The following is a 12,678-nucleotide window of genomic DNA, read 5'->3' on the forward strand; positions in this document are numbered from 1 at the left end:
GTTACTTGGGAGAAGAGACCGACCCCACCTCGCTACAGCCTCCTTTCAGGTAGTTGTAGAGAGCGATGAGGTCTCCCCTCAGCCTCCTCTTCTCCAGGCTAAACACCCCCAGTTCCCTCAGCCGCTCCTCATCAGACTTGTTCTCCAGACCCCTCACCAGCCTCGTTGCCCTTCTCTGGACACGCTCCAGCACCTCGACGTCCTTCTTGTAGTGAGGGGCCCAAAACTGAACACAGTGTTCGAGGTGCGGCCTCCCCAGTGCCGAGTACAGGGGCACGATCACTTCCCTACGATCCCCTACTTAATGCACACATTAAAAGTCCTACTATAGGGAAAGCTCCTCCATAGGCTCCGATATATCCTGGGCTCCTCCAGTAAGATGGAGCATTGCCTTCTCTGCCAAGGGAGGGGAGCAGAGGTCGGTATCACGATCCTACAATTCTGTCTGACCTCAGGAATGCCGACTGGGCTGACAGGTCAGCCGAAACGGGGGGAGGAAGTGCGAGGGCCGTATTTACCCGGGAGTTTGTGCATATTTACAATAGAGGCATGGAGCCAACTCAAATCCCGCTCAACTACCAGCTTCCACTCAAGGGCTGCAGCAGCAGGGCTGCTCCGCTCCAGCTGCCGAGCATCTCGGCTGGAAAACCTAAAGCTTTTCAGACTATCCCCTCCTAAATGACGCAGCTTCCCCGGGCCAAGGGCTGTGCAGCAGAGGCAGGGCGGGCAGGACAGGCAGGGACGGGGCTCTGCTCCCCTGCAGCCGCCAGTAGCCCCAGGCTTGGCTTCAGTCCACCATTGCCACCTACTGCTCCGCTCAACGTCTGGCAAGGCTCAAGGCTTTGCCTGCAGCTATAACCCTTGCAGGCTTCCCCTCCTCTTTCCTCCCAACAGGATTTCTGCTCCGAAAGCCCCGGGTTTCCTGCTCCCAGCTGGGGAAGGGGAGGGACTCCTGGCCTCCGGGCCCCGTAAGCCAGGCTCTGCCTCCCGGGAGGAGGAGGACGGGCTCTGTCCACACAGCCCCCAGTGCTTGTCGGGCTCCACGTCCCGCTTCGGGACTCATCAGGAAGGACGGACACCATCGTCCTCACCAGAAGAGAATGAAGGACCAGACTTCGGGGTGCCAAGTCAGGAAGGGGGGATTTAGTCTCTGGAGCAAATGAAGAGACAATTCCTCCTTGCAATCGACTGTTTCAGGGAGGATTTTCCAGCATGCAGCAGCAAGGCGGTAAGGAAAAGTTTCAGGTTCATCAGCCCCGACTGCTCTAGGGTCCAGCTGCTCCCTCGGGCAGGATCCTGCCGCTGCCAGAGGTGCGGGATGGGTGAGAGGATGGAAGGGAGAGGAGCAGAGAAGGACGGGGAAGGGAGAGCTCAAAGATGGATACAGACAGACGGTGACGCCCCGACTTCTGGCACAAACCAACCAAACTATCCACACTAAAGCAGCAGTAAGGTGCTTGTCACTTAAAATCCCTTAAAGCTTAAGTGGTTACAGTAATTTGGTGGGAAAGAGAAAGGATACTAAACTGTTTGCAGGCAGTGATAATGTGCAACTTAACATCTGTTGGCAAAAAGGTTGACAAAAGTTTCGCCCACCCTCAAAAGCTTTTGCAAGGTTACCTGGTGCCTACCTCATTAACAGCCAAGGAGCAAAAGGGTTCAAAGGCAGCTGAAGCTTTCCCGGGAGCTCTTTTTGAATTGAAACCGCAACGGAGGAAGGTGTTAAGGTGTCCTGAAATTTTCATTTCCAGGGGAAAGGAAGACGGAAGAGCCAGAGGCTCCGGCAGCTGGGAAGAGACCAGGCGCCGAAGCGGCGGACGGAGGGTGGGCATGGGGAGTGGTGTTTCACTTCTTCCTGGTAAGCAGAGAACAAACTCAGCTAAACCCTCCTGAGGCTGGGGCAGATAGAAAGTCTCGAGTCTCGCTCACACGGAGCGGAGGACAGGACAGGCCGATCCCACCGAGCTAAGGGCAAAAATCAGCGGTGCTTTGCTACGCCGAGTGCCATCACCCATTTCACTGCAGGCTGAGCAAAGACCCACACCCTCCCCTGTGAAATGCCACCTGAAAACATCTCAGCTGATGTAAGTGAAGGGGCCCAACCTGCAGCCCAGGGCCAAAAGGCAGCTTGCAACGATAAGGTGACTTTTCGCTACTCACACACGCCATCACCGGGGTGTCAAACCCCAAAGGAGTGTCTTGTACCTCCGGTAAGGGCGAGATCCCATCTTGGGGCAGCAGAGGATCGGAGCTGAGATGGGTCCCCAGGGACCAACTGCAGGAGCAGCACAGGGTGCAGGCAGCACACACACGCTCACTTATGCTCTCCTGGAAGGACCGGGCATCTCGACACCACTTGAAAGCACTAATTCTCCATGCTACAGGCTTTAATACCACACACCATCTTCCCATCGGCGATGAAGACAACGCCATCCCCCAGCTAGGAAAGCTGGGAAGCGCAGGAAAGCTTTACCCCGCTTCCACTCCATCCAAAGTAACTCGCTGCCAATCATTAACCACCCGCTACCGGGGAGGAGGGAGGGAGTTAACATTGAGGACACAAACCATCCTTTGCCCCCGTGGCAGGGCTAGCCTGGGAAACCGCACCGGCTAATGTCCATCCCTGCTCCGCTCAACACCTCATCAACCCCTAGTGATCTTTCAGAGTGCTCAGACCCATTTAGATTACTTTTTAGTATTAAAAAATAACTTACAGAGCAAAAAAAAACCCTACAAGAGTCAGGCTCTAGTGTTATTTTGTTCCTTTTCTTTGGAAAAGCCAGTTTGCACAGAAGGTTTTTTTGAGGGTCTGTTAATGACCCACGGCATGGCCACCACCAGTCCACCCTGCCGATATTCCCCAACACACGCTACACCAGTTAACGTGTCCCGGTTTGCTTCTCCCCAAACACCACGAATCATCCCCACAAGAAAAGCAGAAGGAAAAGCTTTCCCTCCCGCCTCACCCCTGTGGCATCTCACCTCCGTCTGCTTCCAATTCAGGTCAACGTACTTGTGATGGGGATGCTCAAGACCTTCGGGATTTTCTTTGTGGCTTTCCAAGAGGAGGTGGGGGGCTCCTCCGAGCAAGTCAGTTGGATCGGCTCCATCATGTCCTCCCTGCGCTTCTTAGGAGGTGAGCTGTAAGGATGGGGGGGGCAGCGCTTCAGCCTCAAGCCCATTGGCTTTAAGGGGTGCTGAGGATGCTCTGCAGATCCGATGTCCATCCCAGACCGCAAGCCGGACACGGCTGGTACCCACGCGTGTCTTAAGCAGGAGCATGGTCCAAGGATGGGGATCGTGTGTGTCACGCCGCCTCGCCGTAGCAGGTTTATTATACACGTTCAGAGCAAAGCCTCACCCCTAACACCAACATTAATGCCTCCGAGCAAACCAGTTGCTGAATAAGTCGTGGCAGCTGAGCGTGGTGTGCATTAGGAAGCAGGCTCAGGACATCCGAAAGTCTGGGCTTTGATTCCTTCCCCTGCCCCGTCCTCCGAGCTCCCAGGGTACGAGGCAAGGTCTCTTGCCCGCTCTCCTGGTGCTCTTGAATATTAAACCCATCCCAAATTCCTAGTGTCACCCCCTCCCTCCCAGGGTGGCACACGGACCACTCGCCGGGACACCAGTTGCAATGACCCCAATACAAGTCCCCAGAGCCCCGCAAAGCGTCATTTGACATCTTCAGCCCCAGATTTCTTCCTCCTTTCCCTTCCAGCCCCACTCGTGGCCGTGGTCTGCAGGAGGCTGGGCGAGCGGCCAACCTCCATGATCGGGGCCGGCTTGGTCGGAGGGGGCTGCCTGCTGAGCACGCAGGCTACCAGCGTCCCCTTCCTCTGCGTCTCCATGGGACTTCTCCTGGGTGAGCAGCCTGCGACTCACAGTCGGGCAGAGATTTTTTTCCTGTGCACGACGAGTAAAAGCAGCTCCTTTAACGTTAAAGCAGGCTGTTCCTTTAATAGTAAAGCATCCCCAGCTCCTTTCTACGAGATGTTGCGTGAAACCCCAAAGCTTCATGCTCCGGAGCATAAAATACCGGTTTCAACATGCTAGACCCAACTAACCTTGCTTTTTTTCCCGGACCCAACGTGAATCCTGGCCTTTTAAAAATCCCTTACTAAAAGCGCACAGCCTCAAAAACCCCAGATACTAAATACCACGCATGAATCGTGTTCTCCACTGACTGCAACAGCCAAAGTCCCCCCGCTTTCAGCCCATGAACCCTGCAGAGCAGCTCTACTAGGGGGACAAGCAGCTTGGGATGGCGTGACTTTGAATCCCTAAAGCTCACAGCACAAAGCGGTCACTTTTTGGCCGTGGACATCTTATTTCTCCCCTTCCCGCAGGTATGGGGTTCGCCTGCCTCTACCAGGCGGCTGCAGTGATGACGGCCAAGCGCTGCAGGACACGGCTGGCTTTCTCCAACGCCATCGCCCGCTCCGGGATGGGGCTGACATTTCTAATAGCGCCGTTCACTCAACTTCTCATCGATTTTTATGGCTGGCAAGGTGAGCGCATCTCCCGTTTATCCAAATTCATCAGCGCTAAGAGGGTGTCTGAGGATATCCGGGCAGGGTAAGAGGATCTTTTTAAAAATTAAAATTGGATGCACCGAGGAACAACTCTGCATCTTCTAGGATAGTCTGGGGACATCTGGTTAACGATTAAACACTTAATCAGACATTAAAGTTAAGTCAGAGTCAAAACAGACCGCAGAAACCAAAACCAAAACTGGAAGTCCCTACTTTCACTACGCTTTTTCAGGCCGTCTTGAAGGTCCGTCACGTGTAATGGACTTTTAATGAGGGAAAACAAAACAAACTCCCAGATCCCAGAGGTAGCTCTGGATTTGTTGCGTGCATCACAGCGAAAGGCACTTCCAGCTAGAAAAACACGAATAAAAGCTCCTGTAAGATACCTCCTCCTTATGACTGAGCTTTCTCCGTGTTCGATACAAACCATACCCTGTTCTAGAAAGACCCTTTCCTACTGCTCCTCCTTTCCCATGCCAAGAAAACAACTTCTTCTGTCTTCCCCTCAGGTACCCTCCTGATTTTTGGAGGCATCATGTTAAACCTCGTGCCTTCCAGCATGCTGCTGCGACCCGTCAGCACCCAGCTGCCTCATCGCTCCTCTGCTAAAAATCAAGACCGTGGGTCTTTAACGGCAAAGAAAGATTCAGAAACCCTTGATGGATGCTTAAATGAAACCACTCACAGGGAAATACAGCTTCACAGCGCACAGGACCTTCCCACCACGGAGGGAGTCACGATGCCCCACGGCAGCGATGTCTCTGGTCCGGTAAATACATCGGCTTTGGAAGGGCTTGAGAAACCCCCCGTGGACAGCTGCTCACCAGAAATAGCCACCGAGGCCAAGAGAAGCTACAAATCCCTTCCACCGACCGAAAGAGAAAATTCACAGCCTCTCCTCGACTTCTCCCCACTGAAGGATCCCGTCTTCTGCATTTTCACGTGGTCTTTTTTGTTCAGCCACTTGGCCTACTTCGTGCCCATCTTCCACCTGGTAGCAAGAGCCAGGATGCTGGGCATAAGCAGCATGGATGCCTCTTACCTCATTTCAGTGGCTGGTAGGCAAAAGAATCTTTTAAACCCATTTATAATTACAATGATACCAAAATAGGAAAGAAAAGCAACACAAATCTTGCCAAGAAATAGTCCCAAATATGTCCTAGAATAAATCTTCATGGAAGAGGTTTAGCTCGCAGCCCTTACCCCCCTTCTGTATATATAGCGTCGCCTTCTGTAGATGCACAAAGTCGCTCTCACATGGTGGGTGGTTCTCTCAGCCTAAGTTAGATGATCCCCCATCCCCGCTGCGCCGAACAAACACAAGTTTCCAATTACATAGGTGCTATCTGTCCTCCTAAAGCCTTCCCACCACGGCCCCTGCTTTGCTTAAACCCACAAGCCACAGAAATCCAGAGCCACTCGGCGTTCAAAGACCTCCAGTTTGACCCAGGAATGTGTGCAGAGAAGGGAAAATTCAATACTGGGGGGGGGGAAACCAACATTAACTTGGATCTAGCCATTTGGATTTGGCACGTTCACCTCCAAGGGAAAAAAAAAAAACCAACAACCCCCAGCCCTGACAAATAACAACATGCCTGATTATAAGCAGGGATTAACACTAAAGTCGCATCAGGTTAAGAAAGCGGCTGCAACCTCAGTCATCGTAAAATATTTTATTGTACAAAAATAAATTTTACTTCTACACTGCCGTATAATATTTAGAAATGACGTTACGCTGTCAAGGAATCTAGAAGGAGAGCACAGGAATTAATCTAGCATTTTGAATTGAGTAGGAGGGACACAGTGGTCAGCAAGGCATTAGCTGACAGCGAGCACTCCTCTCCTCTTTAGTTCATAAAAACATATTGAGAAATGTAAAATCCAAGTACCAAAAGTTTGCTGAGCCTTTAAAAAAAATGCCAGTCTTCTGTCCTTCCGTGCTTCTTTATAAAAATTAAAATCTCATAAGCATATTTCTTCTCAATATTCTGCTTTTTCTCTGTCTTGAAAAAGATCGAGCAGCAAGCTTATCTTTCCAGTTTTTACTGAAGGGCATTTCAGAGTTTTCTGCTGAGTGCACAGCCCTTAATTGAATTTTTACAGACCACTTTAATGCACCCACAGGCACTTGGCAATAGCAGGCACCAAGGTAAAGGAGGAAAAAAAAAAAAAAAAAGCATGAATTTTACAACAGCCTAAAAACGCCTTTCCTGTAACTTCCCGGCCTTTCAGCCCTTTGTGGTCACGTTGTTACAGCGAGCGGCAGGCGGAATCGGGATGCGTTTCAGAGCGACGCAGTGCAAAATAGAAAAAACAAACCCCAAAAAATAAAAAAAAGTCTTCTTTGAGGCTCCGGTGAACTCCTCTTCCCCCCAGGCATCACGGAGACGGTCAGCCAGCTGCTCTCGGGCTGGGTCGCCGACCAGAACTGGACCAAGAAGTATCACTACCACGTGGCTTACCTTGTCCTCGGCGGCATCACCAACCTGCTCTGTCCTCTGGCCACCACCTTCCCGTTACTCATGACCTACGCGGTGGCCTTCGCCGTTTTCTGCGGCGGGTTCATGGCCCTGGTCCTCCCTGTGCTGGTGAGTAGGATATTTCATTAAAAAAAAAAAATATATATGTAGTATGTGGCATTTCCAACAGTATTCCAAAATTATCCCAAAAGCCTTTCATAAAGCTGAATTACCCTGGGCTGTTGCAGACCCGCACGAGAGGGCTCTCCCCTCCTGCCTTCCCGGTCTGAACCGCTGGAAAGCCCCAAATCTCCTCTCCAACCCACCTGTACTGGTATCCACAGCCCAGACGCAACAGAAGCACTGGGAATTTACTGCAGATTTTTTACTGACCTGGCTCTGCTAATTGCCCTCCACGTCCTCCTTGCTGAAGGAGACTGCTCCAGCTCATAGGAAATGAATGGATTCATCCTGGTCGCCTTCTCACCAACGCCAAGACAGAGGGTTGTGCGTATCTGCTCCCGGTCCCAGAATTATCTATAACACGCGCAGACCAGTTACGGCAGGATCCGGATAGGGAGGCATCGTTATAATTTGGCATTTCTTTCTGGGAAGGAATTGAGAGTTTAAAACACCTTCCTCAAAGCCTTAGCAGCGTTACTAGTTTCGGGAGATGCCCAAGCAGCTGGAAGGCAGAAAAGCATCTCGCGTCCTAGTAATTTCTGTGCTGGCCTTAAGGAGGCGAGCGGATTCCAGGCTGGGTCAGACCTACAGGTGCAAAGTCCTTTCAAAACTGCAGCTGAAGAGGAAAATCCCCAGAAAGAAAGAAAGGAAGAAAGAAAAAAAAAAAAAATCTCTTATGCTCGCGCGTTCGCATGAACTCAATCGATAATTACCCATTTTCTTTTAAAACCAGGTAGATCTAGTGGGCGTGCAAAAACTCCACAGCTACTTGGGGTTTGCTGCCTTCTTTGCCGGGATAGCAGCCATCGGCGGACCTCCTCTAGCAGGTAACTCTAATGTTGCGTATAATATGTACCCACCGCAGGCATCCAGCGATAAAACATGCTCCTGGTTCACTCTCCTGCCCATACGCATCCAAGGGTGGGTTTTCTGTCCCTGTTTGCAAAACCCAACTAGCAGTTTGGAGAAAAGCTGCGTGGAAAAAAGGAGGCTAAACCCCACGCACACGTTTAAACCCTGACCACAGCAGAAGAGTAACGACCGCGTTACCGTGGATTTTACCCCCAACAGGGCATGATAACACTGAACTTGGAACAGAGGGACTGGAGGGGAGACACGGAGAGGAAGGTAGAGCAAGGACGGGCTCAGCAGCAGTCCCACCAAGCAGAGGCACTGAGAAGTCTCAGCAATCTCTTGTTTTGAAGAAGATTACGCGGCTCAGCCGCAAGAGCTCCTGGGCCCAAAGATAAGGAGGATGAAAAGCCTTTCCTCTTCTCCCTCTGCCAGAAAACCAAGGCAGTTTTGAGTATCTGGCAGATTTCAAGCGCTTAGAAGTGTCTCCAGCCTTTGCTTACGAGCAAGGGACTTGTTCTCCTCCAAACATCTTGGCCAGGACAAAGCTTTTCCTTTCCCTGATGACCCTTTAGCCATACCTCCTCGCTGGAAACGGGATCCGAATTCTTCCTAGGTCCTCGTGATGCAAACAAACTGGAAAAAGCTGCAAGGTCAAATATCAGCGTGAACAACGTCCCGTCACTCTCCTAGCAAACGTATCCTGAATAAAACCTGGCACCTTGTTCGTCAGTTATTGCTCCCTGCCCTCCGCTATCAGCTGCCCCATCCCTGCAGAGGCACTTTGCTCGAAGCTGCCAAGGACCCCGTAAATACCAGCTCCGTGCAAAATTTCAGCAACACTGCTGTACCGCGAGCGCGCGAAAAAATTGATTTCCCTAATCAATATCTCTAGGTTGGCAAACCTCTGTATATGGATGCAATTTCGAGCAACTAAAGCGTTTCTTTGACAGCGTGCTTTACACTGTCACGGTGATACATCGCCTGTATCGGGTGAGATCTCTTCTGCTGATACAAGATGTACGTCCACCAGAAAGCAATCCCTGTACAACCATCGCAGTAAATTCCCCGACACAGTAACACGCAGTATGAGAAGAGCTAAATAACTTGGCTGCCTCTTATCCGTGCATCATGCATGCTAAGATCGCAGTTATCCTTTCTTCCGCTTCCAATATACTTTCGCTAATTGGAAGCCTTCGGCTTTCTGAAGGTGCTAACCACTCGCCGTGTGAACGCTTCTGGATTTTGTAAAGCAAGCAGGTTTCCTGCAAAAAAAAACCTTCCACAGAAATCAGTCGTCTTAATACTGGTGGGATAAATAAAGGCCAAATAAAGCCAAGAAGCAAAACTCTCGCTGATCCGTCTCACTGTAGGCGGAGCGAGAGGGAAACAATTCAGAGTTCAGGATCCAAGATAAATTCTGCCATTTTCTCTTCCAACACAGCTGTATTAAGCGTGAAAACTGAACGTGACCAGAAGCTACAGATTAACCCTGAGTGTCCAAAAGCATCTGCCCCTTGCAGGACACAGAACAGGATTTAAATGCTATGTGAGACCCTGGGGTTTAGTGCCTCTGACTGCTGCTGACCTCCCTCAAACCTTGACTTCAGAATTACAATTTTATAAAAAACGCAAGCATTTTTATGCAGTGAAACCCAGGGCATAATGAGAACCGCAAAGGTTAAAAATGCTTATTTTGCATACTAGAACAAAGCCTAATCGCGATGCAACGAAAAGGTGACTTACCTGCAAATCTGTTTAACTAAAAGCCCTTAAATCCAGAGGCAGCCAGCCCGACCGAAAGCCCAGGGTGGAAAGTTTGAAGGCTCCTTCACAGCTCCTCGCCCGCCAGCGCTGCTGGATGCTTCTGCCACACTGAAAAAACCAAAACCAAAACAGAACAAGACAGAACAAACATTATTTTGGCAAGCCGCAAGCAAGCTAAGGAGAGAAGAGTACATTTCATTTCCATAAGCAGTACAAATCAGTAACTCAAACTGCAAAAGAAATAAGACAAGCCACGTAATCCAAAATTACAAAACACGTTCCAGCAACCAGCACGCAAACACCAGCCCCAGCAAATTCGGGGGGTGAAAGGGGAGAGGATGGAGGCATTTGAAAGCCGTGCTGGCACGTGCATTTAGATCCTCTCACCTAAACTGGACCTGCATCTTCACACTAGGTATTGCTCCTTAGGGCATCGGGGATAAACAAAACTCCTGATGACAGCTCGGCAGCGCGATTTAAACAGCCTGACCACAGCCCACGGCATGAGCATGTGCCGTGGATGTTTAGTTTGGACCACTCGTGTGCCAGGGATTTACTGGCACTGCTTACAAAACTGCTGCTTTGCTGAAGTTTGCGCTCCGTGAGCTTCTAATTCAGCTTTCTGCAGCAGGAATGATTTTTTTTTTTTTTTCCTGGATGGGGAGGGGGGGCACAGACACCGTAGGTGCTTTAAAAGGCTGGGGTGTCACGCGGTGGAAGGCGATCGCTGCGCTGCCGGCGAGGAGGCAATGCTGGTCTTTCAGCACCAAGTAGGGCTTATAGAAAAAACAAAAAAAAAAATTAAAAAATATCCTGAAGGATATTTAAAAAATAATTTAAATAAATCAGAGCTCCGCAACTGGAGCACTCTGTCCTGTACATCTTACAAACGACTACGTTAGCATCCCTTCTCCTGTCCAAATCCCACAGACTTTCAGACAGCAAAAAACAGATCCACCTTCGAGAATAAAATCACTCCGCAAAAACAGCAGGCTCACGGGAGAGCCACCCACGTCACCCAGTCCAGCACCACGGGGTCCTCCCTTCTGACAGCAAGCTCCATCTTCGCCTGTGCCACGGCTCACACGATATCCCTGAGAAAAAAAACAGAGCTGAAACTCCCCCTGAGAAAGGCACGAGCCAACAGAAACTGAAACCGGGGTAGAGCAAAGCAGCCCGCAGCCTTTCCTCTGTTTATAAAACCTTCCTGCAGCCCCGTAAATCTACGGCAAGGCAAACGACACCTCTGGTTTGTCACAGATCCCCAAATTTTACCGGCACCGTTTCCTTCCCTACTCAGGGCCGCGGCACTCGCAGACAACAGCGGCAGCCACGCTCCTGCGCGGCCGAGACCAGGATCTCCGGGGACTATTATTATTTCCCTTCCTAACCAGAGCTGGTTTTAAGAATCCCAAATTTGGGCCAGATCTGCTGTTTGTGTAAATCATGCAAGTCCTCAGATGTCACCGGAGGAATTGCATTTTACGCCAGCAGTAGATCTGGCTCAGCCGCTAACCCACCTCGGACATCCAACCATCCCATGCCAGATTTAGGAGTATATTAAGGTTTTCATTACGTGCAGCAGGCAACTCCCATTGCTTTGTATATTTTAGATTCAAATGGAGGAATTCTCCACCTTTAAAATGATCGTCTAGGCACGAGATAATATGCCGTAACTAAACAAAACACCAAAGGTCATTTTAAAAGGCGACCTACCCCCTCGCAGATTCCTGAGTCTTTATGGAATTCAGGTTTTTCCTTTTAAGTGCTCACAACGCTCCTTTTAAGCAAGTTCACTTCAAGCTCCTGGCCTGGGATCTCTCATATTAGACAGGTTGCATTAAATTGTGTCTGCTCACAAGAAGGTGAGCTCTCCAAGGCTGGCGAACCTGGAGTTTGCAGCCCAGATCTTGCAAACACCAACACATGCAAGTCATCTCATTAGCCCAGTGGGATCTTCCATCTGCTGCAGCAGCTACTTTTGGCCCATTTATTTAAACAGGGAAAAACGTCCGGGATTAAATTCAATCAAATTAAAATCCACGTTCGCTACATGGATCAGGAGAAGTTAGCTCTGGGAAGAATGACCGACAAGTTTGCCTTTATACCAACGGCAATAGTCCTAACTGTCCATGTAAATGCTGCAGAGCAGCAGGCACACGAAGAGTTAAGATAACTTAAATATCTGAGGAATTCTTAAATGAGAACACACATCCTTTGCTTGCCGCCCACCTCCCAAAATGATTTTTTCAGTGAGAAAAACCCAACAGCTTTAATAACAATCTTTTCTCCTGCAGGGTGGCTGTATGACTACACCCAGACATATGTCTGCTCTTTCCTCTTTGCTGGAGCCTGCGCTCTCATCTCACCGATTTCTTTCTTCTTTGAGCCTTCGGCCCAGAAATGGAAACTAAAAAAAGCCAACCTGAACAACGGTCGCGGGCTTGGCTGAAGCGATTCTGCGGTGGAAATGTTAAAGGATGGTCTTTGATTGCATCCGCGATCGGAAAGCGAGCGCCAGCACAGACCTTCTGTACCGGGAAATAGAAACAGCAGCAACAATGAAAATAGGAGTTTTTAGATGAGAGATTCACAGTTTGTATATCCAGATATTTCTCCTGTACTTGCGATTAAAGCCATCTGAGAAATACGGAGTGTAAAGCGTTATTTGATGGGGAAAAATAAGGCCCGCGGCCCAGATGGACATTGGCTTCACTTTGACTTTGCTCCCGAGCCGTGTCTTTCTGTACCTCGGATTTAACCCCCCTGCCTTCAGTCCGACAGCTCGGTCAGAGCCGCAGAGCCGCCCCTCCAGCTTTCCCAGCCACCGCGAGAGAGCAAAGCTGACTCACCTCTTGGGATGAGGCAGCCAAGGACCTCGAAAG

The 12,678-nt window shown here is 50.1% G+C and overlaps 1 protein-coding gene across 1 annotated transcript; it reads left to right on the forward strand.

Annotated features, from left to right (window-relative positions):
• Window positions 1-1,020: 1,020 nt before the first annotated feature.
• Window positions 1,021-12,375, forward strand: SLC16A4 (solute carrier family 16 member 4). Its single transcript, XM_009290608.2, has 9 exons — window positions 1,021-1,228; window positions 1,752-1,858; window positions 3,004-3,136; window positions 3,719-3,862; window positions 4,347-4,508; window positions 5,042-5,590; window positions 6,909-7,120; window positions 7,908-8,001; window positions 12,091-12,375. The coding sequence occupies exons 1-9, from the start codon at window positions 1,213-1,215 to the stop codon at window positions 12,243-12,245; spliced, it is 1,572 nt and encodes a 523-aa protein (XP_009288883.1). The 5' UTR covers window positions 1,021-1,212; the 3' UTR covers window positions 12,246-12,375.
• Window positions 12,376-12,678: the final 303 nt, after the last annotated feature.

The sequence above is a fragment of the Aptenodytes forsteri genome, unplaced genomic scaffold, assembly GCF_000699145.1.
Source record: "Aptenodytes forsteri isolate BGI_AS27 unplaced genomic scaffold, ASM69914v1 Scaffold285, whole genome shotgun sequence".
NCBI lineage: Eukaryota > Metazoa > Chordata > Aves > Sphenisciformes > Spheniscidae > Aptenodytes > Aptenodytes forsteri.